The sequence below is a fragment of the Macaca mulatta genome, chromosome 11 (assembly GCF_049350105.2).
Source record: "Macaca mulatta isolate MMU2019108-1 chromosome 11, T2T-MMU8v2.0, whole genome shotgun sequence".
Taxonomy (NCBI): domain Eukaryota; kingdom Metazoa; phylum Chordata; class Mammalia; order Primates; family Cercopithecidae; genus Macaca; species Macaca mulatta.
This window is the reverse complement of record NC_133416.1, coordinates 73,584,272-73,609,341: the sequence shown is the minus strand read 5'-3', so window position 1 is coordinate 73,609,341 and position 25,070 is coordinate 73,584,272. Positions and strand designations below refer to the sequence as shown.

General features: G+C 39.3%; 1 protein-coding gene across 11 annotated transcripts in view; it reads left to right on the top strand.

Annotated features, from left to right (window-relative positions):
- GRIP1 (glutamate receptor interacting protein 1) overlaps nucleotides 1–25,070 on the top strand; it is a 715,153-nt gene that overhangs the window by 593,771 nt on the left and 96,312 nt on the right. For 4 of the 11 annotated variants that reach the window (XM_077954687.1, XM_077954683.1, XM_077954688.1 and 1 more), the window contains exons 8-12: nucleotides 4,385–4,532; nucleotides 6,732–6,901; nucleotides 13,487–13,642; nucleotides 14,260–14,412; nucleotides 24,306–24,492. In XM_077954687.1, coding sequence (XP_077810813.1) covers nucleotides 4,385–4,532; nucleotides 6,732–6,901; nucleotides 13,487–13,642; nucleotides 14,260–14,412; nucleotides 24,306–24,492 — 814 coding nt within the window. Of the gene's footprint in view, nucleotides 1–4,384; nucleotides 4,533–6,731; nucleotides 6,902–13,486; nucleotides 13,643–14,256; nucleotides 14,413–24,305; nucleotides 24,493–25,070 lie in introns of all 11 variants that reach the window. The other 7 variants (XM_077954685.1, XM_028829702.2, XM_077954686.1 and 4 more) reach the window with 2 other exon arrangements.

Genomic DNA, 25,070 nt, shown 5'->3' with positions numbered 1-25,070 from the left:
GGCTACTGAGGTGAGATAATATAAGACTGAGCTTCTGTTAACTATTATCAATAAGCCCTGATTGTCTTTCATGAGATAAGCACCCTTTTTTCTTTATCATTTTTTTCTGGTTAGATTAGGACCTTACTATGATAGAATCTTGCTAGAAAGTTGTAGTTGTGCCCTGGAAACTTCTTAATGTGGAAGCTTCATATTATGTGATGTCTCTTTGAAGGTGGAAGATATCCCTCCAAACTCAGTCTTTAAAGGATGTTATTATTGTCATCCAAATATTTAAAGATCTGAGGATTTTCATCCCACCTTTATAAACATCAGTTATCAGGAATCACTTTTCTATCTAGCAGCTCACCTCTTCTGTTGATTTGTAGGATATTGGGATTTAGATTCTAGCTAGTGTATATTTTCATAAAGTTGGTTAACCTGCCTTAACTTTCTCTGGAGAGCTACTTAACTGGCATCATTATTTCTCTGTAGATTCACAGATTGTCATGACTAGGGAAGTTTTATTCAAATCTCTTCATTTTACAAGTGAAGAAAATTAGGTGTAAGGGAGATGATGGCTCGGGCCACATGCTGAGTTGATGATATAGCAAGAACCACCCTCTAGCTGGTCCTCAGCTCCAGCCTTGAGTCCCGTATAACACCACACTGCCTCTTCCCTTAACCATGACTTTGAATTAGTCTTATCTCAGAACTGTAAAGCTTTCCACTTTAAGTTTTAAAAGAGATTCATTAATTGCATATTTGCATCTCCCAAATGGAAATATTGCACTTGTTGTTTTTTCAAGCCTTAATGGGGCAAGTTGTACTTGAAGAGAGACTTATTCTAGTTTCCAGTCACAGAAGCTACTGTAGAAGCTGTGGATGCTCTCTCTCTCTCTCGCCCTCTAATTTAATGATGGCAGAGGATCTGGCATCCTTTTCCTAAGCTTCTTAATATTCCTACTCCTGTCATTTCTTTCTACCAGAACAATTTCATGTTAATTCTTCATGATCATTGGAACATTAAAACCACAAAAAAATATAAGTTTTAATACTTTGACAAATATACAGGCCAGCAGGAAAAAAAAAAAAAAAAAAACTAAAGGGTTTATATTTAAATACCTTTTGAATATCCTGATGACCTCTTTAAAAACTCTCATGTTTAATCATGATTTAGTACTTTTTAGAAAAGTGAATACTTTGTGTGAGTATTGAGTAATGATTGGTTGTAGTTTTATAAAATTTACACCTGCAAATACCTACTTTAAATAGCCACTTCTTATAATAATAGTCCAAGACAGATACATTGGTGCAGTCCTCTCAAATGAAAAGGCCTATTAGAATACCAATTCAGTCATTGTATCAAAGACTCAAACTCACAATGCTCACATAAAGATGATAGAAGTTTCTTTCTCAATCTCTTGAGAAATCTGAAGATTTTAGGAACCTAGGCTTCATCTATCTCATGGCTTGATGCTCTTGTCTGCATGATTGAAGATGGCTTACCAGTTCTGAGCCCACATTTCACCAGCAAGGGGGAAATGAGGGAGAGGGGGGCACAGCCATTCTTTTTAAGAGCACATCCTGAAACATGTCACATCTCACTTCCCATTGGCTGGAACCTGGTCCTATGGCTACACCTTGCTGCAAGGGAGGCTGGGAAATGTGGTTCTTAACTGGGCAGCCATTTGCTCAGCTAAAACTTAGAAACCCTATTACTGACAAAAGAAGAGAAGATGAGATATCAGGGAACACCTAGCAGTTTCTGTCATTTCTAAAAGAGATTAAGTAGTAAGTAATCTAGAAACTTTATCATTTTCACCTGTTAAGCAAAATAAATTTATCTTTAGACATGACAAAACCATGAGGAAGAAAATAAGTGATGGTCACCCCACAAACATACCTGTTAAAATCCAACAAGACCATGGAGAGTGGGTTTGAGAAATCAAAATTAGTCATTCTAAAGTTCTAGAAAGGTAATGTGAGAAAAGGCCCTGGTAGGCCAGAGCTCATGTGGGGTTTGGCTGAGCAGAAAAAGGTTGCTTTGCAGCATGCTTAAGGAACAGAAGGAGGAAGGCCAACTGCTGGGGGTGGAGCCAGAGGCATCACATTGTGTGCACTGAGCTCAACCACAGATCTTCTTTAAAATTGAGAGGTGGGCAAATTAACCACCTTAGTGACAGAAGGACAACTAAAACAGATGCTGCAGGGACTGACAAGTATTCTTTACTAGGGTCTCCTGACTGAGACGCATGAGGTGCAAACTACCATTGCACATAGGCACGGGGCCCACTCACTGAAAACTCCCAGGTGAGAGTAAGGCAGGACGCACGATGACCAGGTGAGACTCTGGAGAGAAACAAAGCAGCAAATGAGGGAGAAGGAGAGAGAGAAGCCAGGATATTGTCATTGGTCCTAGTCTGATGTCAGGAGATCAGGGAAATTAATACAGCAAGGTGAGTGAGAGCAGAGAGTAGCATCCACCATAGTTAGGTTCATGGGCAAATCAACCGTAGGATCTGGAGTAGTTGTAATACCCCAGAGCCAAAAACTCTTAGTAGATTAAGACCTTTGGCTTCTTGCAGATATTATTAATGAAACTCTGCTTGCTCTGGAATTGACAGGAAGAGGTATAGGCCCTAATGATCTCTTAACCTTTTTAAGGACTAACATTTCAATCTTACGAGTCAGGAAACATGGTGTTAATACATGCAAGAATCCTTAGCACTGGATATGCATGTTGTTGACCTGGATATTGTCATCTTTACTTTAAGAAATAATTTATCTCAAACTGAAGATGGCTCTCTCCCATGGACCTTTCAGCTTCATGACTCAATGCATATTACCTGAGCTTCAGCAATCGGAATACAGATTTCCTATTTCACTTTATCTGAGTGGGGCCTTGATGATAAAGATGTTCTTACAGAAAGGCAAAATTGTATTAATGGAGTGTCAAACATCAGAACAGTCGAAAATTAGAAATGGATTACAGACCCAATATGCAGTCTTGAAAAATGAGATGACTCAAAGGCTTGAGGTCATAATATAGCAATAATGAAAATATCCTATATGTGTAACAAAGTGCTTTGTTCATTGGTTTGGTTTTAATAAACATTGTGGAAAAGATATCATTTTATAGGTAAGCAAGCAGGCTTAGAAAGTTTTAGTATTGTTAATTGTCAATTTTGTCAAAATACAATAAAAAGACAGTTTTAGTAACTGGTCTTGTCTTAGATACCATGACACAAATATTGTGAAAATGGGAATTGAATCCAGATGTTTTAATTCCATGTCCCAGACTCTTTCCCTTGTGTCGTGTGGCTCTTCTGAGCTTTAAGCAACATCATGAACTTTCTCATTTGTTCATGCATTCATTCTACAACTATTAGTGGCATACCTCCGATGTGCTAATCATTATACCAGGCACTGAGAATGGTGTGATTGACAAGACATAGTATCTGCCTTCAAGCATGCTTACAATCTGGCAAGGAACACAGGCACATCATCCATACTGGCCACTATGAACCAGTGAAATGTATGCTACAACAGCAGGAATACAGCAGACTATAGAAGCACATGTGAAAGTCATCTTACCAAATTACGACTTAGGCTTCCCAAGGAATTGATGTTGGCATTGAGTCCACGAATGTTAGAAGGAGCTGAAGGAACAAAGAATGTTCCAAGTCAAAAATAAAGCATATATGAAGTTATGCTTGAGAGGGAGGTGATCCTAAGTGAGTTCCAGAGGAGGGAAAGACCCAAAACCTTTACAAATTCAACTTAGTGGACCATTCCTACTACTTGGCTAGAGACATCATCCATCCATCCATTCTTCCAATCATCTATCTACCCATCCATTCATCCTTCCATCCATCTTGTCATTCTTTTATTTATCCACCCACTCATCCTTCTTTCCTTTCTCCCTCCTTTCCTCCCTCCCTTTCTTTCTTCTTTCCTTCCTTTTTTATATCCATCCTTTCATCCATTCATTCATCTATCCATCTATTTATTCCTGGTAGGTGCTAAGATATTGATTGAATTAAGTAATTAATTTAAAAAACTTTTACTGAAAAACCTAGTATATGCTAGGCATTGTGCCAAGCACTGTGGAGGGGATAAAGATACAAGAGATATTATACCAAGTGACATGAACCTTAAAATCTCATTGAAGAGATGAACATTACACATACATTAATACAGTACAAGCTGAATGGAACAGGTGTGTTAAGAGGTGCCCTATGAATTTATCATTGGCTGTAGGCATATTATATGGAGGGAAATCTAAGTATCAGTGATAAAACTAACAAGCTAACATCAAACTGAATATTCTTCATCTTTTTCTTTTATGTCTTTGCTTATTTGTTTTATTTTGTTTTGCTTTCTGAAATTTGTTCTTTGACAGATTCTGTGGCAACAGCATCCGGGCCACTACTAGTCGAAGTTGCCAAAACTCCTGGTGCCAGCCTTGGGGTTGCCCTAACTACCTCGATGTGCTGTAACAAACAAGTCATTGTCATAGACAAAATCAAATCTGCAAGTATTGCAGACAGGTAAGTATTGTAGAAAGTGCCTACTTTTCCGCCAGGTGTGGTGGCTCATGCCTGTAATCCCAACACATTGGGAGGCTGAGGCGGGCGGATCACCTGAGGTCAGGAGTTCGAGACCAGCTTGGCCAACAAAGTGAAACCCCATCTACTGAAAATACAAGAAATTAGCCAGTCGTGGTGGCAGACATCTGTAATCCCAGCTGCTCAGGAGGCTGAGGCACGAGAATCACTTAAACTCAAGAGGCAGAGGTTGCAGTGAGCTGAACCACTGCACTCCAGCCTGGGCAACAAGAGCGAAACTCCATCTCAAAAACAAACAAACAAAAAAAAAGTGCCTCTTTTTCAAAAGTGCATGTGTGCAATTTTAAGTATATATAAACACATATGTACACACACTTGTGATACACATATACACATACATAGACACATACACATACACAAACACACACACAGTTCTCTTGCCAGTTTATACAGGTTTCACACAGAGAAGCAAGTTACTGTTGTAGGACTTAAAAATTCACCTATGTGTCAGCCACCCCATAATGTCACTTCACCTCATCCAGATGTTTGGTGGTTTGGTGTGGCCTTTAGCCACCAAAAAAAAAAAAAAAAAACAAGCAACTAAGCAAGTTTTCTTGCTGTGTCGTAGGGCACTAGCCTGTTCTTGATGTAGGGTAACGGAGTAGATCTTTATTAAACCCCGTGCAGAGCAGTGATGGGTTTTCCTGAATTGTTGACAATTAAATCCTGCTACCATAAAATCTGATTTCTTTGTTTCTTAAATAAATAAAACAATACTTTTTAAAATATTTTTTACAATACTTGAAAAAAGTCCTATACTCTCATAGCATGTAAATCTTAGGATTTTACAACCTTCGAGGGTCTCTTAAAATATTATTCGCTTCAATGCCACAATAAAAATGAAACTTCATGTTTCTAATTAATGTTTTATACTTGCAAGGTAAAAGGGGAAGGAAAAAAAGACTACCTTTCCATCTAATAAATTATTTTACAGCTCCTGGTAAGAAAAACCTCATCTCCCATAGCTAAAGCACTCCAAGTGCAAAAAATGTGGAATTACGTTTTTAGTTGGAAGAGATGACTTGAAATGCTTTTGTCTTGAGAAATAGACTATTCACACTGGGAATTTATAGATATACTGCACCTGAATGACCAGTCTCCCCTGTATGTTTCCAGCCCTCTTCTCTATGTGCCCCTCAACCTGCCTGGAAAACCTCCAGCCATGGTGCAGTGAACTGCAGCAACCCCCAGTAGTGTGGTCAGTCTATAGCTCCACTGTGGTCTTACCTGACATTCAGTCCTTATCAGTGACAGCCATTGATCCAGGGGTGTTCTCCAGTTCAGTGGCGCAGGGTGCTTTAATTTTCTCCCTCTGTTTTTTCGCATTCTGCAGGGGGTAACCAGTTTAAGGAGCTGTTCACTTGACTGGTATGTGGAGATGCTGATGGCTGTGCCAACTTTTCTCAACTCATCCAGTAGCCAGCTCTTGAGCTCAGCAAGATGTAGCAGCCAGCCCCTTCCCTGCCCCCATCTTTCCCCTTGACTCACCATGCAGGCCTGGTTTTATTACTCACTTGACTCCTGCATAATTTCTACCATTATCAAGAGCTTTTACACTAATACATGTTCAACTCCAGAATAATGTAATAATAAAGAACTGGTGATCTTGGAGCTTGTGTGAGGATTCCAAGGAAGTATTACTGAAATCTCCCCAAGTTATTCTTCTTCACACATAAAAGAGACCCTATTCCAATTCTGAGAGTCATGTTTGAGATTCCGAAGATTTACCAACTCATGTTTACAGATAGAAATGCCTAGAACAAACAAACACAGACAAAAGTCCAGGAGAAACATTTTCCTGTTTTTCCCTTTCCTCTTGCTCACTTTCCCTCAATTTTCCACACAAGCACTCCAAAATAAGATTTTTTTTTTTTTTTAGAGAAGGACAAGAGAAAACATTTCCTTGAATTTTTCTGTATTTTCCACAAGGTTTTACCTCCTTGTTCATATTCAAGGTACTTAAAATTTGACAGATGGTGTTTCCTATAACACTCAAACTTTTCTTTCTTTTTTTTTTTTAAGTAATTGAAAACTGTGTGAAAGTTTAACTATGAGATACATGAAAGTCAGATTCCAAAGAGGTAGGCACCACCTCTTACCGAGTATTTCTCCTTTCCGTAGATGTGGCGCATTGCACGTGGGAGATCACATCCTCTCCATCGACGGGACCAGCATGGAGTACTGTACACTTGCAGAAGCAACCCAGTTCCTGGCCAACACCACTGACCAGGTCAAGCTTGAGATCCTTCCCCATCATCAGACACGGCTGGCCCTAAAGGGGCCCGACCATGGTGAGATATCTACCTGGATCAAGCTCTTTGTCTGGCCCTCACAGTGTTGCTCCCTCTAGCAGAGTTAGACTGGGTCTCATTCTGCCTTTTTTTTTTTTTTTTTTTTTTTTTTGAGACGGATTCTCACTCTGTTCCCCAGGCTGGAGTGCAGTAGCATGAGCTCAGCTCACTCCAACCTCCGCCTCCTGGGTTCAAGCCATTCTCCTACCTCAGCCTTCCGAGTAGCTGGGATTACAGGCATCCACCACCATGCCCAGCTAATTTTTGTATTTTCAGTAGAGACAGGGTTTCACCATGTTGATCAGACTCATCATTTCTTTTTAAAACAAGGTTGTGTTTGTTTACTCAAATTCATCTTCCAAAGTCTTTTTTCCAAGCCACACATAATTTACTTGAAACCATAACATCAAGGAAAAAATTTTCAGGCTAGTGCTATTTAGTATTTTTTTCTTTACAAAGTCTTTGGTGCAAATTGAATGTGCAGAGAAGGCAAATAATTTGACTTCCTGGTATTCATTTTGAATTTCCAGTCTAGATGAAGACCAACGAAGGCAAATAGTAAAACTCTCACTTAAAAATAAATAAGCAAAGTGGATTTTGATGGCAGAACCTTCAAATATTTGGCAGGAATCAGAGGGAACCAGTTATGTGAAGCATTAGTTTTCAATGTATTTTGTCTTTTGCCAGTGTAGTTTTTTTCTTAGGATAGAGAACAACCTGCGTGACCAAAAATCTTGTCTGGGAGAATCAGAATATTTGACTCCATTTATTCAATAAAAAGTGTCAGCTGAAGGTATCTGCATTTTCACTCCCTTGAAATTCACAGATACATTTGCCGAGTGTTTACACCATCTACCTAGGCATCTTTAGGCAAAACCTGGTACGAGAAAGGGGTCTTTGAGCCCCAAATCAAATGAAGTCAAGTTCTCCAGTAGGATCTTTGTTCCTACTCCTTCTCCTGCCCTGTTCCTTAAACCAAACAGCAATCCTTTGTACTCCTTGAAATTAGAGGCCTCACTAGTATTGTCAGGGTGGCCTGAAGGAGGATAATGCATTTCTGTATGTTTAGACACCGTGCAGTTTTCTCTGAAATTGAAATTTTGCTTATAAGGGGGTCATTTGTATTGTGTCTCCCACCTTCTAAAATGCACTGTACTTCTCCACAGTCTGGAGTGGGGGGAAAGAGGGACCAGATAATTTTCATACTAAATCAGTCAGCTGGATGTAACCTTTTTAATTAAATGGCGCTTAGACAGCCCTGAAGCTAATGAAAATCTCTAGTACAACATTACCCTTATCAGATTTTAATTTTACACATTGGAGTAGAGAAATGATGCAGCATAGGCAGGTTATGAAAAGAAAATCAGCATCACAGTATTGGAATAGAAATGCAAACAGCTGTGGGAAGGTGCTGTTCACAAGGATGCACACCATTCCTATCAGGAGGCCCCGTGGGCCCTTCCTGCACTCTGGCAGAGAGGAGAGATTTCTGAAGCTGTTTAAGTTTCTTTAAATTAACTGGCAGTCATCACTGGATTTGAAGCACAGTAGCCATAAGAATGCACACTGTAGTGCTCTCTCAGCATGGGGTTTTGCTTGCTAAATTCTGGTATCAGCGAATCGGAAATGCATACCACACCCTTTTAAAATGTTAGCGTCTTTAACAACTTCTTTTATTTTTCTTTAGTTGGCCCTATATATAATTCATAAATAATTCAAATGTTTTCAACTCATGGAATATTAAACTTTTTAACCTGCCAAGGCAACTTAAGATTAATTTATGTACTAAAATATATGGACTAAGAATGAATTTTGCCTTTATTGTGGAAGACCTGATGTTGTTTGTGTTGCAGGGATAGGAAGCTGATAGAAGTTTAAGTAATTCCAGCTTCCACTTCTGACTCCATCATCTACATTTACTGAAAGTTGTTCCCTGTCTTTCTTATCAAGCAGGCATTTCCTCTGTATTGCACATTAAAATCAGACTTGCATTTCCAAGAGGAAATACATTTTGGCTCCTAAACATAATTAAATCATAGTAAAGAAGAAAAACACAAAATTATTATTATGTTTACAATTCTCAAACTTACATTTTTGACTAATGGAGTTTTACATAGTTTTACCCTTTCTCCACAAGAAAGTTCTGATTGTTTTTTTCAAGATCTCTGATGCCTGAACAGTGTGTCTCTCAACACACTTCCCAAATTTCCAGATTTTGTTAGCAGCAAAGCATACACCAAAGAGTTTTCAGGGCAATGTAGAAATGAATATCTCAACTTGGAATAAGAGATTAGCTATGCCTTTCACTGATATATAGCAGCATTAAAGAAGCTGACAAAAAAATGAGTTTTCAGTGACATTAGAAATTGTTCCCACTGAGGGTTTTCAGGAGACATAATTGGATTGAAGGAAACTGACATTTTGGAAAGGAAAATGTGACCAGAGTCACTAGACTCAACACATTTAGTACCAGGAGGACCTTCCATTTGAGAGCTCTAGGGCTACCACTGGAGCCGCTGTGGTCTGCTCTCTGGGACATCCTGAACAGAGCAAGAGGCTGCAATTAGAGAAGAAAGAAAAGTAACTTCTGTGGTCATATATCTCTTGAGACTACAGTAGTGATGTCACCATGAAATGATACACAAACCGTAATATTTTAAATGTGTTGTTTTCTTATCCATAAAAAGGGACTTAGACATACCCATAGGAAGAGGTGGTATGTCTGGTGGCTGAAGTGGGGACTTCAGGATCACATGTCCAGAGCTTCACCTCTGACTCCACCACGTGGGGCCTTAAGCAAGTTACCCAACTTTTCTATACCTCAGTTGCTTCATCTGTAAAATGGGGGTCATAATAATACCTGCCTCAAAGGAATATTCTGAACATTATCTGAGCTAATCGATCAAATAGCACCTAGCACAGGGCCCAGTATATAAGTACTCAGTGAAAGTAGGCTATGATTATCGGCAGTATTAAATGAGAGCGTGTCTATAAGTGCTTTTTGCAAGATGATAGGACATGCTAAAAATGTAACATCTTATTATTAAACTCTGGAAATACTTGCCTATCAAGTATACCACTGTAAAACAGAAAACATTTGGAGTGTACATTCAAAATAGGCAGCAGCTGTCTTCTCTGTCCTACATTATTTGTTCAACACCTTTTGCATTCATCATCCATAGCATATAGTTTTGTGCACTATCTTATTTTTGTCTCTTAATTATTTTATACGTGTGAAAATTTAATCCCCAGTAATAATTCAAGATCAAGGTAAAGGGTATGACCTTTAACCTGCCTGCAGCAATTGGCACAGTCTGGGGAAGCAATAGGTGGTAAATAATATCTTCCTTATTGACTTATTAATTGTGCTTGGCAGTCCTAACAAATGCCCAGTAATTTTCAAAGCTCTCAGTGAAGAAGTGGGTCAAAAGGTGGGTGTAGAATCCCAAAGTGCATTCACTGTACCCTGGCTTCATTTGAAACAGATGGTACTTTGTGAAAAGTAAGCTAAAGTGTCTGTGGTTGTAAATTGGCCAGACCCAGTAATAACTGCATCTTGCTAAAATGTCTTCCTGTATACCCAAAGTAGAATGAGGATGGTGAGACAAAATCCGTTAGGGACATCCTCTGCAATAAATACTCTTTTATCTCTAGGAAAATGCTGCTGCAGTGTTCACATGGACACTCTGGCTGATATTCCTGTTCATTTATGCATTTGTTCATTCATTCATATATTAATCATTATATACTAGGCACTGTTCTAGTTGCTAGAATATATTTAATGAGCAAGACAGACAAAGTATATCCCTACTCTTATAGAATTCCCATTCTAGTATAGACAGACAAACATTAAAAATATATTAAATAAATAAAGCTGTTTGAGACAGCAATAAGTACCATGAAGAATGTAAAACAATAATGAGATAGCACGGGGAGGGCAGCTCCTTCAGCCAGGGAGATCAGCAACAACTTCTCCGAGGAGGTGGCACCTTGGGTGAGACCTGAATGATGAGAAGGAGGCAGTCATACAAACAACTGGGAAAAGAATAGCAAGTGCGAAGGCCTTGAGGCAGGAAGGAACCTGACTTGTTCTAAGAGTAGATATAAGATCAGTATGGCTAAAATATACAAATGTTGGGGAGAGTGATATGGATGAAACTAGCAAGATAGGCAGGGGCTGCATTTGATTCTCTTTGTAATAGTTAGCTATTCAGGCTGGGCGCAGTGGCTCACGCCTGTAATCCCAGCACTTTGGGAGGCCAAGGCGGGCAGATCACCGGAGGTCAGGAGTTCGAGACCAACCTGGTTAACATGGCAAAACCCCATCTCTACTAAAAAATACAAAAATTAGCTGGGCGTGGTGGTGGGTACCTATAATCCCAGCTACTGGGGAGGGTGAGATGGGAGAATCGCTTGAATCTGAGAGGCAGAGTTTGCAGTGAGCTGAGATTGCACCATTGCATTCCAGCCTAGAGTGAAATTCTGTCTCAAAAAAAAAAAAAAAAAAAAGTAAGCTATTCAAACAGGAGTAGCATGATCTGACTTACGTATTTAGAAGGCCACCCTAACTGTGTTGTGAAAGGTGGGTATGCAGGAGATGAGTTGCGGAGCCACGTCTGAAGGTGTTACAGTGGTCTAGATGAAGGAGGTGGCAGCTTGAATTAGGAAAGTGGAGAGACGGGGGAATCCAAACCACAAACAAAGCAGTTGAGTAGAAGGAGCAGGCCAGATGGTTTAGGGCAACAAAATTATAGTGGCTATGAAAGTTTCTGCTGCAGATTTCTGAGAAATTCTCTAAACTTAAATGTCCAGTGAGTGAAATTCGTTGAGTGAAAGATAAATTTATTTCCTTTAAAAGATACTTTATTGTTAGCACATAGATGGAAAAGTAGACAAATCAATATACTCTGAATTCATTTGTTTTTCTTCTGTGTACCAGCACCATGCTAAGCACCGTATTTGCCTAATTCTCAGTATCCCTGTGAGGTAGATGATTCCATGATCTCCATTTGGCGTTTGAGGAGATCCAGGTTTAGAGTGGCTGAGTAGCTGGCCAAAGTCATACAGAGAGGAAGGGCTGGAGGCAGAGCTGAAACCCAGGTCTGCTTCACCCCACAGTGATCTGTCCATGCTAGTGCTTTTTTTTCATGTACTGTTTCATTCTAGAAAGGATGCGAATTGACCAATTCAACTGGCATCACAGTTGACATAACTTAAGTTCTTTTCTAAATGACCCCTCTTTTCAATGCATAGAGTATTTCACCTCTCTACATATTCACGTGTAAGACACCTAACACCAGAATCATCAAAGTAGAAGGAGATATAAATGCATATGTTAAGCCAGGCCTGGTGGCTCATGCCTGTAATCCCAACAACTCAGAGCTGAGGCGGGAGGATCACTTGAGACCAGCTTGGGCAACATAGGCAGACCCCCATTTCTACACAAATAAAAAATGATAATAAATTAGCTGGGCATGGTGGCATGGGCCTGTAGTGCCAGCTACTCAGGAGGCTGAGGCGGGAGGATTGCCTGAACCCAGGAGTTCAAGATTACATTGGGCTATGATCACACCACGGCACTCCAGCCTGGGTGACACAGGAAGACCCCACCTCTAGAAAAATAAAATAAGTTCATATGTTATTTTGAGTTCTTTAAGATTATTAAATGAAAAACTTCATATCCGACATAAAAACAAACATTATGTTGCTCATATTTCAGAACACTGGGTGGAATATCAAATCTTAATGTTGAAACTGGAATGGAAACGTGATAAAGATTTTCTAAAACATAAAAGGGATGCCAATTTGAAATTTTAATAAAGTTTATTTCAAACTTATTTAATAAAGTTTGAAATAAACTTTATTAAAATTTTATGACATCAAGGAAATATAAAAACATGTGAAATATTTTAATAATTATTTCTAATATAAATATGCTTTTTCAAAAAATCATAAAATATAGAGACTTTCATCTTCTCCTTATTAGATGGGATGCAGATAAGATTCTGATACTGATAGATGATTAGAGTGGTTTATTGTTGAGGAAAATGAAGTCCAAGTGATGGATTGTAGTGCGATTAAAATGTCAGAGCAGTAAATTCTGATGTGTGACTAGTAAACCACTTGAATCATGCACTGATGTGATTTATTGCTCCTTCTTTTCTTTTTCTCAAAACAAGTGCTACTAACTGACCAAGATTTGCAAATCTTTAATTACTAATTGTGTGCCATAGATCTTTGAGGGGCTGACTTTTAAGTTAAAAAAAAAAAAGTTTTTAATCTCTGCTGCAAAGCAGCGGGGGAGATTAGAAATTGATTCAGTAGTCATCTTAAAAGAAGAAGAAACGAGCTGAGGAAAGATATGCATTATTCTTGGGAAGATGAAAAGTTTACATCCTTTATGTTAATCATCTATTTTGCTGACCACTGAGAAAAGGGCAAAGCCAAATAGATTTGTTTTTATTTGCAAGCAGCTTTGTTTTTTGTTATACTTTTAATTTGGGCAATTCAGTTACTTTTCCTCTTTTTTGGTTCTTTGTTTTTGTTTGTTTGTTTTTATTTCTCATCATCACTTCATATGGGCAGTGAAAATTCAGAGGAGCGACAGGCAACTTACCTGGGATTCCTGGGCCAGCAACCACAGCAGCCTCCACACCAACCATCACTATAACACGCACCACCCTGACCATTGCAGAGCACCAGCCCTGACACTCCCGAAAGCACCTCCTCCAAACAGCCCTCGTAATGTTCCCTGCTTTCTCCTCCTGGTCTTTTATTTCAATTATGTTTTTCTCACTCTTTCCTTTTGGCTTCATGGGTGTTGTTTTTTTCTGTTTCTTATAGCAGCAATGTATCATTTCTGACATCTCCTAGGTTTTTTTCTTTTCCATCAGAAAGCATTTGTTGTTAGCAAAGGATATAAATGTTCAGAATGCTTTATATGTGGCTGAGGAAGTAACAATTCAGAATATTATACAGAGACAATGTTCTCAGGTCTTCTTTGTGTATGTGGAATCACTTATGAAATTCATGTCAGAAAATATCCATGAAAATGAGATTATGTATTTGATGCATTGAGTTGTTCACAGACAAAGTTGTTCTTTTGTTTAAAGCAATTCTCATAGAGTCTCTTTGTGTTCCCATGAGCTTATAAAGATCCTGCTGCCCCTTAGCATTTGTAGGCTCTTCTAAAGCATTGTCTCATGCTCCTGAGGGCTGTCCTCTGTCTGGCTAGAGTCCTTTCTAGCCATTGCTATGCATCATATGTGTCTTTCTGGATCGTTACTGGTTGGCAAGTGTGGCGAGCTCACACTCCACCTGAGAGTGCTCTGTGCAACATCTTCGCTCTCTTGCAGCAGCTTTGGTGTCTTCATCCTTCTCTCCTACCTCCATGAGTGCATACAGCCTGAGTTCCCTGAACATGGGGACTCTACCTCGAAGCCTCTACTCCACCAGCCCACGTGGAACCATGATGAGGAGGAGACTGAAAAAGAAAGACTTCAAAAGCTCATGTAAGTGAAATAACAGCCAATGGCATTTGACCTGGAAAAAAACCTGTGGGCATTGGAACCTTGGAAATATTGAAATTGTGGGAAGAGTGTTTCACAGTTGCCTAAGTGATCAGGTAGATGCTGAGCAGCTAACAGCTCTGTGCCAAAGACCATTGGCATGATACCCAGTATCTGTTTGGCAATGACTGCACCCCATTATAACTTCAGACTGAATTCATTCATACTACCTTTGCCCACAACTTTTTATTTGAGATTTGAGATTTTTCTTGCTCTTTTGATGTCATAACATACCCAAAGGTATGATTTTTCCTTTAAGACTCCTTGTATTATATTCTGGGTAACTTTGGACATGAAACCTTTGTTCTTAGTTTCTTACTCACTCTAAATAAATTTTGTGAAAATGATGCTCCCCTTTTGATAAATATAAGATTCTCATGCATTCATTTAATGTTATCATAAATGTCATACTAAATTATATTTTGTTACCCTCCTCCCCAAAACAATGATAAATATGAACATCCCTTTTTAAACTGTATCTCATTCCCCAAGACTCCAATACTTTTTCCAGAAACCTACCCCGCTGGTAGTCACTGATCTAACATATATTTCCTTTTTTTTTTTTTTTTTTTTTTGAGACGGAGTCTCGCTGTGTCTCCCAGGTTGGAGTGCAGTGGCGCGATCTCGGCTCACTGCAAGATCCACCTCCCGGGTTCACACCATTCTCCTGCCTCAGCCTCCCGAGTAGCTGGGACTACAGGCGCCTGCCACCACGCCCAGCTAATTTTTTGTATTTTTAGTAGAGACAGGGTTTCACTGTGTTAGCCAGGATGGTCTTGATCTCCTGACCTCGTGATCCACCCGCCTCAGCCTTTTAAAGTGCTAGGATTACAGGCGTGAGCCACCACACCCGGCCTAACATATATTTCTTATTGCCCACTCCAGTCTGAGGAAGTTTGGAAGGATGCTCAGTTTTACAATAAGCATCCTAAAGTCATGGAATTTCAACCATGAGTCTTGTAAAAATGATCTGGACAGCCAAACACGATATACACTAAGCAAGACTAGGAAGATGTGGTTGGCTACTTGCTTTCGATAGTGGTTGTCTGAACAGAGGGGAAAAAAGGTGATTGAATGCCTTAAAAAGAAAGAAATACAAATCACTCCTACATTTATCATTTCTGTTAGAGAAGATCATTCTCTCTCATCATGATCACATAACTTGTGGAAGAAGAAAACACTAACCTTTCTAACTAGACCTAACCATAGTCTAGAGAGTCTGTTTCTTGTCCTGTATCCCTTTTGATGGCCATGATTATGATTCCTACAAAGAAATTTAAAGAAGATGGGATCTCTTCCTGTGCTCACCATGGGAATAAAAATAAGGAGCATCCTTAAGTTACCTAAATAAAACCAAAGCCAGTTACTTCACAGCTGGTATGGACTTAACTGGCTTTTCAGCTTGTTTGCAAGAGATTCATCTCCCCAGGAGGATCTCTCTCCAGTCTCACCAGGGCCACCCTAAGTGCCCAAGACCAGCCATCACCACACTGGGAACTAGTTTCTTCATGACACAGGAACCTGAAGGTTTCCCTACAGTGAACTCCATTCCAAAAGACAGGGTCACCACTGTGGTTTGTACATCATTTAGACTTGCATATATACTTTACATATAAGGAGATTTGTCAACTTTGGTATATGAAAATGATAGTAAAATTGAAATGGAAAATGGAAGATTGAATTTAGTCAAAATGAGAACAAAGTGCTCTTAGAGTCCCATATGTTTTTTAGTTGACACTAGAGTAAATTATTTACTCTTGGAAGAAACTAGTTGAATGCAATATAGTGAACTGGTTATAAGCCTAGACTCTGGAACCAGGCTACCTGGGTTCCATCCCAGCATCATTACCTTCTAGCTGTAAGACCCTGAGCAAGTTCTATAAACTCTATGCCTCAACTGAAAATAGGGAAAATCACTTCATTGGGTAATTGTGAAGATTGCATGAGGTATGCCTTGACTGAAAATATGAAGAATTACTTCATTGCGCAATTGAGATTACATGAGATTGCATATGTATATGTGTTTTAGAACAACACCTGGTAAATAGTAAGCACAATTTAATTGTTAGCTATTTTGAATAGTTTGTGTTAACTATCATCTGCCTAAATCTGAATTATCACGTAAGAACATCTCTTGACATTGCTCTCAGAGTTTAGTGTTTTTCACGAGGGGTACATTTTGGCCTAATACATAGGTCTTGAGTCTTCCATATAATGCCTTCAGGGTTCATGGTGGTTATTAGTATATGAATTTTTTTTTACAGATAATGACTTTGTGTGTAGTACTCCTCAGTGACAAAAATAGGCTAACAGCCCTCAGCAGGGAAGAGCAATTAAAATGAATTCATTAGTGTTCCTACTTCTGCTTCAAAGACTAGTATTTGTGTTAGGGAAGACTTGCTATGTTGATTAGGGACATTACTGAATACAAACGAATAATGTTTGGCTATCTCAGGTTAATATTTACATATCTTAAATTTTGTAGTAGGAAACAAAGCTGAGGCAGCGCTGTCACTGATATGCATAACCAACTCATAAATTCTTACTTGAATCAGGACATTATTCTTCAACATGTTAGAAATATAAACAGAAACGTGTTTCAATACATTACTAGTTGTTTGTGTTTGCTGTAGACATTAGCCACTAGAGCACCACTCACAATATACATACCAGAATGTTTATAAGTGTGTCTCAGGAGATCATACATTTTACATTTTATTCAAACAATAAATTCCAAATGCTATCAACTTTTATTCACACTTCAAAAAGATCTGAAAAAATGATAGCGTTGCAAAGGTTTTTGGGGTTTTTTTTGTTTTGTTTTGTTTTTTGTTTTTTAATGAGGATTTTTTTCTTTTATTGCACAGGTTTGGTATGGTCACATTAGATGTAAAGGTCTTCCCAAATAACTGATAATAAAAGTTTTATTGCCACTCTTACTATACCATGGTTTATTTCCACCACTTTATTTATGTCTTTATCCTTTGCCACCATTTGCTGCCCCCTTTGTAATACTTATGTTTCTATAGCAACCAGGCCAATTGTGTAGATGGTGAATCATGGCAAAAGTCACAAATACAATAAAAAGTCCCTTTGCTGTATTGGTGATGACTTGAGGCCGGAGCTTGCAAAACAGAAAATTCTAATATGTGTTTCCAATGCCAAGGAAGGAGATGCCCAGAAAAAAAATGAAACCTTCTCACGTGAAAATTAAAACATTCTATATCACTGATCAAAGAGGAAATACACGAAGTCTGTATATAGCAATGTGTTATAAATATTAAAACAGGAAGGTGTCATGTTTGTTTCATAGGGAAAATAATGAATACAGCACACATGAGGCTTTAACGAGTGTCACAAAGCCCTGGAGGCATGGCCAAGCCAAGTCATAGAGGGAGCCCTCTCATCTCCTCTGCTGGAATCTTACTGCCCTTTCCCTGGCTGCCTGTGCTGCCTCTTTTTCTGCCAAAGAGGCCAAGTCTCCTTCCAGAACCTCATCATCTCCCTGTAACAACAGCGTGGCTGAGCAACAGATCTAGCTAGTTTGCTGTGCTTTCTGTTCCCCGCCACTGTACCCTGGGCCAGCGTAGAGACTGTCTCTTCCCAGTCTGCCTGAATTTCAGCAAAGAGTAGAAGTTAGAACACATTTCCAGAATGGTCTTTGCTGCTTTTGTCATCAGCAGTAACTAGAGAGAGTGCCATTGAAAAGAGCTGAAGGAAAGAAAATGAAAAAACCTAACAACTTTTCTGGTCCCTTCCATCGACCTGGGAACAAAGAATGGAAGATAAAGGCAGCTACTGGTAAGCTTTTATAAGTGACCATTCAGGGAGCCCTGGAAGGGGACACCCTAAGAACTGTCCTTACACCCTCATTTGGACAAAGGAGCTGTTGGCCGTCTCTACTGCGTTCCTGAACTGGATCACATGATACACATGTGTTGGGTCTATGGCAGGTTGACTATAGTGTGGAACACTTTAGTGAGACAGAAGTCTTAGATTACAGGATCACTAATAAAAACACATTATTCTTTGGGAGGCTGAGGCAGGTGGATCACTTGAGCCCAGGAGTTTGAGACCAGTCTGGACAACATGTTGAAACCCTGTCTCTACAGAAAAAGAAAAAAATACAAAAATCAACCAGGTGTGGTGGCACACACCTATAGTCCCAGGTACCTGGGGGGCTGAGGCGGGAGGATTGCTTGAGCCCAGGAGATGGAGGTTGTAGTGAGCCAAGATTCTGCCACTACACTCCAGCCTGGACAACAGAGTGAGAGCCTATCTCAAAAAAAGAAAAAAAGAAGAAAAAAACAGATTATAGTAATAAATGTTTGGGGTCCTTAGTTCTCTATATTTTTTAAATGCTTCTCATAGCTGATAGAAAATCTTGCAGCCTTCTAAATTAAATAAACATTGGGTAAATTTTTAAACTTTTGGAGGTGTTATTGGCTGCCCCTTCCCTTTACTAGGAAGAATAAGAATTGACAAAAATACAGTCATTCCCTGCAAATCTGAAGAGTTGTGAACAGAACCCTCCATGTGAGAATGGGAATAGGACAGAGCAGGCACGAATCTTGAACACAGCCTCAGCATACACCCGTTAGCAGGATTCAAACATAGGATGTCAGCAATTTAGTCATTTCCATCTTCACCTTGAGGAGTAGACAAGCCTCGGCCAAAGCTGGTAGCTAGTAGCAATGATGACTGAATACCTTGCAGAAGCATCTGCTCCTGGAGAGAGAATTCACCATCCACATTTTCAAATGACAGGGGAATATTCACCTTCATCTTCTTTTGCTGGTTGACCACATTAATGAAGCAGGATAATCAAGCTCATTTTTTTCTCCTCTAAGTTAATATTGATTTTTTTTTCCTTTTGGTTCCTTATCTTTAAATCTACAATATATCTTTTTCATATCTGGTAATAATTTTCAAAACTTTTATATGTGTAACTAATCAATACATATAATTTCAAATGAAATTTTGCTCTGTCAAATAAAAGATTCCAATATGTCAGAGGACTTTCAGAGTTAATTATAAAATCATAAATTATTTGCTATAATCCTATATGTATAATATAAATTGTAACTATATAATTATAAAACCAATACATATGTAAATTTATTTTAAATCCTAAATTCAATTTTCTAATAATTTGTATCATCTCAACTTGCCTCCAGATAGAGCTTATAAATTTAATAATATTCATATTAAATTAGTACTTATTTTCAAAACCTTCTAGAGAATAAAATTATTCAACTATCTTCACTGTTTCAAAAAATATAGCAAGTCTTTCTTTTGAGAAGGCTTCACTATATCTAATATAATCTCACCTGTTACTATTAAACTGACCTCTTTTTTTCTTGGCTCTTTCTTAGTGAAGATGGTAAACAGCTGCCTTAAAGTTTCTTAAATAGCTTTTAACACCAATTAAGTAGTCTGATAATCTATATCAAATTGTCATCTCAAATGAAAAAAACATTAATGTGAACTTACAAAAGAGTCACAGAAAGTAAAGGATTCCTGATTAAGTCCAAAAAGCTTCACCTAGAAGATAAGTGGAAGTTACCTGCCAAACATGTGATGCTGTAACATGATACTCCCATTTTCTATGAGAAATAACTGGAATGCAACGTACTCTCCAGATCCTTATTGACAGGAAATGGTGTCTCCCAGTGATTTGGTGCCACTGATAGCAAAAATTATGATCTGGAGAGTAATCACGGTACACTCTACATCAGTAAAACCACACCAGAACATGTGATCTAAATTAGTACATGGCAGTCCATGTGTCAGACCTGGCAATTGCAAGCTTCCACCTGTAAGAAGCATAGGGTTGGAGGCTACCTTCACCCCCCACTGCAGGCTTTGTTAATCTTAATCCAGCTGCAACAGAATGAGGATGGTGCTTCTTAAGGAAAAGTCAATTTTTTTTTCTTACTCCTGCTAGACAAATGTTCTACTTCACCCTCCCTTGCCCCATCAGCTGCAATTACCTGGGTCCTGAAGAATGACTTGTAGTTCCTTACGGTAACTCAGCATCATCTATGAGAAGTATTGTTTCCTAAAAGGAATATGCAGATGACATCCCAAAACTTGATTCATTCCCCATTTATTCAGCATTGATTGAATGTTCCAGGCACTAAGATTTCAGAGATTAAAAGAGCTGGTTCCAGCCTTTCAAGGACTCAGGGTCAGGTGGAGAGAAACAGGCAAATAGAGACCTGATAAATGCTGAAACGGGACCATGTATTAGAAATGTGGAAATATAGAAAAGTAAGTACCTAATTCTGCCTGGATAAAACAGAGAAAGGGACCCAGAGCAAGAGCTGAGTGGCAGAGGGCACAGTATATATGAAGACACAAAAGTGTGTCAAGAGAGCTGAGGCACATGGCACATGAAGGGACCAAGAGAAACAGGAGAGTGGGTTGGCAGGAGAAAGGAACTGATGAAGGGTCCTGTATACTCTGCTAGAATTGAAAAGTTTGTTCTATAGGAAACAGGGAACTATTGAAAATTCAAAACGGGGCAGGGATTACCTTTGCATGTTAGGAAGGCTACTCTAGCAGCAGTTGGAGGCTGTTATCATAAAACAAGAGGCAGGGTCACTAGTTAGAAGTCTATCCAGTAATGTACACTGGTGATGATGAGGCCTTGCTCTGTAGTAGTGACAATAAGAAAGGGAAGAAGATTCACTCAGTTTTGAAAACATTGAGGAGCCAACGAGACAGTTTGTAGATGGGATACCCATTGAATAGGGAAATCCATCACTGGTGCTTGACAGAAACTAAGGGGAAAGTTGAGAAGATACATGCAGAGTAGATAAGTTGGGGCCTCATTGTATCAGCAAAGTTTATCTGACGGGAGGTTCAGCTGGAAATAATATGTAGGGAATATTGTGCATGTAAGGACCCAGAAATAAGTACATTAGAATAATTCAAATGAAAAATAATGAAAGCCCAAATTGAGGTACTGAAATTAATAAGGGAAAAGAGGATTTTTGTAAGATATATTTCAGTGGCCATCCCGAAAGGATTTAGCAGTAGATAGAATTTGAGACAATGGGGAGTTGTGAGTTAAGGCTACTTTGAGATTTCAAGCCTAGAGAGCCTGTTCACAGAAATAGTAGTGGCAATGAGAGAGGGAAGAGGATTCGCTCAATTTTGAAAACATTGAGTTCGAGGAGCCAATGAGAGAGTGTGTGGATGGGATACCCATCAAGGAGGGAGATCCATTACTGGAGCTTGACAAAAACAAGAGAAAGAGTTGAGAAGATACATGAGGAAGACATATAGGCATGCTGGGAATGAATGAGGGAAAGAATGAGGGTAGAAAAGACTTGGAGGATGGAACTGTGCACTGGAATGCAGAGGGCGGCAAAGCAACTGGCTGGGACTGAAAAAGTTAGACACTCGAAACAAATCTTCATCAAAACCAAGCAAACAATTTTAGAAAGCAAGGGATGGTCCTAAAGCCAGTCACCAGGTAGAGCAGATGAGGCCATTGATTTTAGCAGTCAGGAAGTCATCGGTGAGAGCAGTTTCGGTAAATGGTGAAGGCAGAAACAAAGTTTTTAGCAGCTTCAGAATCAGTACACATCTATAGACAGAGGTCAGAAAGCTGGGGGAGTGAGTAGAAAAGTTCGGAAAAGAAGCAAGAGAGAAATTTTTTCATGGCACAAAATCATGGGGGGTGGAAAGGGATAGTATTAAAAACACTAACAGGGGGAATTAGCCTTGAAATGGAAGGAAGAATACAACCTCCTGTAGTGGGGAAAAAAGGAAGAGGGAACAAATAATGATAAAGAGAAATTGAGGCTAAACAGAATGTTGTTTAAGGAACTCTGGTCAAAGGGTTGCATCTTTTCAGTCTTATAGGAAATGAGGAGTAACGTTTGACCATGAGTTAGGGTAGAAACATATGAGACAGATCCTTTGTGGAATGAAATAAGGTGTCAAAATATCACACAACAACTAATTTAAGGGCCTAATAGGATTGTGAATTTGTAGTGACTTTTCCTAGCACTCTTCAGCAACTTAGTAACAGCAGTGGAGTTGACTGGGCATTACCGAAGAGTATAAAATATTAGAGTATAGAAAAAATCCCAAGAGGTTAAAGAATCTTTGACCCTAGGAGATGCATTATTAAAATGCTCACTAGAAGTCCATGTGGAGTGTGGCGAAAATGATGCCAGCAAAGCCAGTGGGCAAAGACAATGGCTTTCCACCTGCACTTGCCAGATCCCCACATGAGGCCAGGGAAAGCCTCAGGGGTCTCCCATTCCCACATCAACTACAGTAGCTGTTTTTATCTGGAATACAAAGGCGGCCCTTATATGTTTTCATTTTAAGGGGGAAAAATCTGTTGCTAAAATATTGTTGGAAAACCAGTAGACTCAGGAGACAAGTGAGAGGGAATGGGACTGGAAGTCATAAAGAGGAGACAGATTGCAGGAAGTGGGAAAGATGGCTAATAAAGGCTATGTGATCAACAAGGGGGATTTGGATATCAGGATCTTGAAGATCTATTCATTTTGAAGGAAGATGGGGACCACCATAGGGTTCTGCTGGCAGAGAGTGGAAGTAGGGTGGCATTACTAGAACTGACAGGGAGAGAGTTGAAGAAGCATAAAGCCAGCTTGCTAGAAGGTTATCACCATAATGTCAAAGAGGCAGAGGACAAGGAAAAGCTACAGGTTAGAGGCAGACTAAGAGGTAAGTCCTGAAGTTATGAAGAAAAGGGGGAGAATTTTGAAAAAGTAGATTATGGGCTTGAAAATGAGACAGCAGAAATAAGTACAGAATATGGAATTTTAAATAGGAGTAGTTGAATCAATGTACCATATGTGGAGAGCAAGAATTATGAACCTGTCTTCCTGCCATTTGTAGAGAGAGTAAAAAAAAATGGCTTTTGGAGAGGGTTATGAGGTATGTGGTGTCATCAGGTTTTAATTAAAGGGGGCCAGACTCTTTCTGGAGGAAGAGGCAGTGCAGCATAGGACCTGCAGGCAGAGACTGCTCACAGAGAGCACAGGTGGCCCAGCTCCAGTGGGCAGGGCTGAGAGAAAGGCATGGAGGAGTGGAGCAGCCCTTTCATGAGTTGGGAATGGAAACAAGATGGAGACATCTGCTGGAAGGTGTAGATGAATATCAGAGAGATAAATGAAATAGGATAAATAATAGGAAATAAATGAAATACAACAACGTAGACTAGAGACCCAGTAGGAAAGAGCAAGGCTGAAGAGAACAAACTCTGAGGGGACAGGAGGAATGTACAGAGTTTAAACAACATCATCGTGCCAATTCAACACTAGATTAAGGAAAAGTACAGCCTCACCACTCCAAGGGTCAGATTTAGATTAATTATTTCTTCAAAGCTGAAGGTAGGATTGTTTAAAAGTCACAAAGCCCAGATGCAAATGGCTAAAGTGGAAAAAAACATGAGACCAGCTAGCTCAACTCCCTTTTTCTTAGGATGTAGACACACAGAGACACAAAATGGCCTACCCCAATGTTCCCCAGCTGGTGTTCAGTGATAGAGCCAGTACTAAAACCCACGTACCCTGACCCTAAGGCCATCCTCTTAAAGCCCCCACAATGATCCCTGGTTTGAGGAGTGGGGAGCCAGGGTACAGGGATACACTGATATTATTATTGAAATGTGATGAATATTGAGAGATTCACTTATCTTTTTCAACTTTTGCTAAACCAGAGGCCATAATTGAACCTCCCACCATTGCCATTAAGTTTTTATGCAGAGACACGATCTATTTTGGAAATGCTGGTATTCCTGGTGCTTGCTCCAACCTAAAGTCAGTATTTTCTGTTTGTTCCTCTAGTGTCCTTAGCCTCCAGCACAGTGGGATTGGCTGGGCAGGTTGTTCACACAGAAACCACAGAGGTTGTGCTGACGGCAGATCCTGTCACAGGATTTGGGATCCAACTGCAGGGCAGTGTGTTTGCCACAGAAACTCTCTCTTCTCCACCTCTGATTTCCTATATCGAAGCTGACAGCCCAGCAGAGAGGTGAGACTCTTTTACAGCATCATTTTCTGCTCTGCGTTTCTGGTACCTGCTATCTTTGAATGGCTAGTGAATTATGAAACATTGCTCAATGTAGGAAATGCAAGATGTGATGAACCCTCTTCTGACAATAAAATTCTATGTTCTTGATCAGGTTTGAAAAGAGTAATGAGCATGGATGCCTTTAACTAGTAGATTTTGTCCATCAAGGGACTAGAAGCTATATTAATTAAAAAGGAGAAAAATTCATAAATAAAACATATCCTGAAGTTCAACTTCAATAGTTTCTGCCATTGGGGAATATACATTCATCATTACTAAATATTGGTTTGGATCAGATTCTAACAATACTATGGTTATGAATTATTAATTACTTCTCTGGGATACTTCAGGATTCCCCTGCTCACAATTATAACCATGAAATGCAACAACATAAGATGTTGAAGTTGACCTGTATGATGCCCACAGCATTGAATAAGCAAGACCAAATTATGATGCTATTTTGCAAGGATCAAGCAAGGTAGATTTGACAAGCTCAACTTGGTAATTATTTACTCCATCTACAACCTCTCACATGTGGT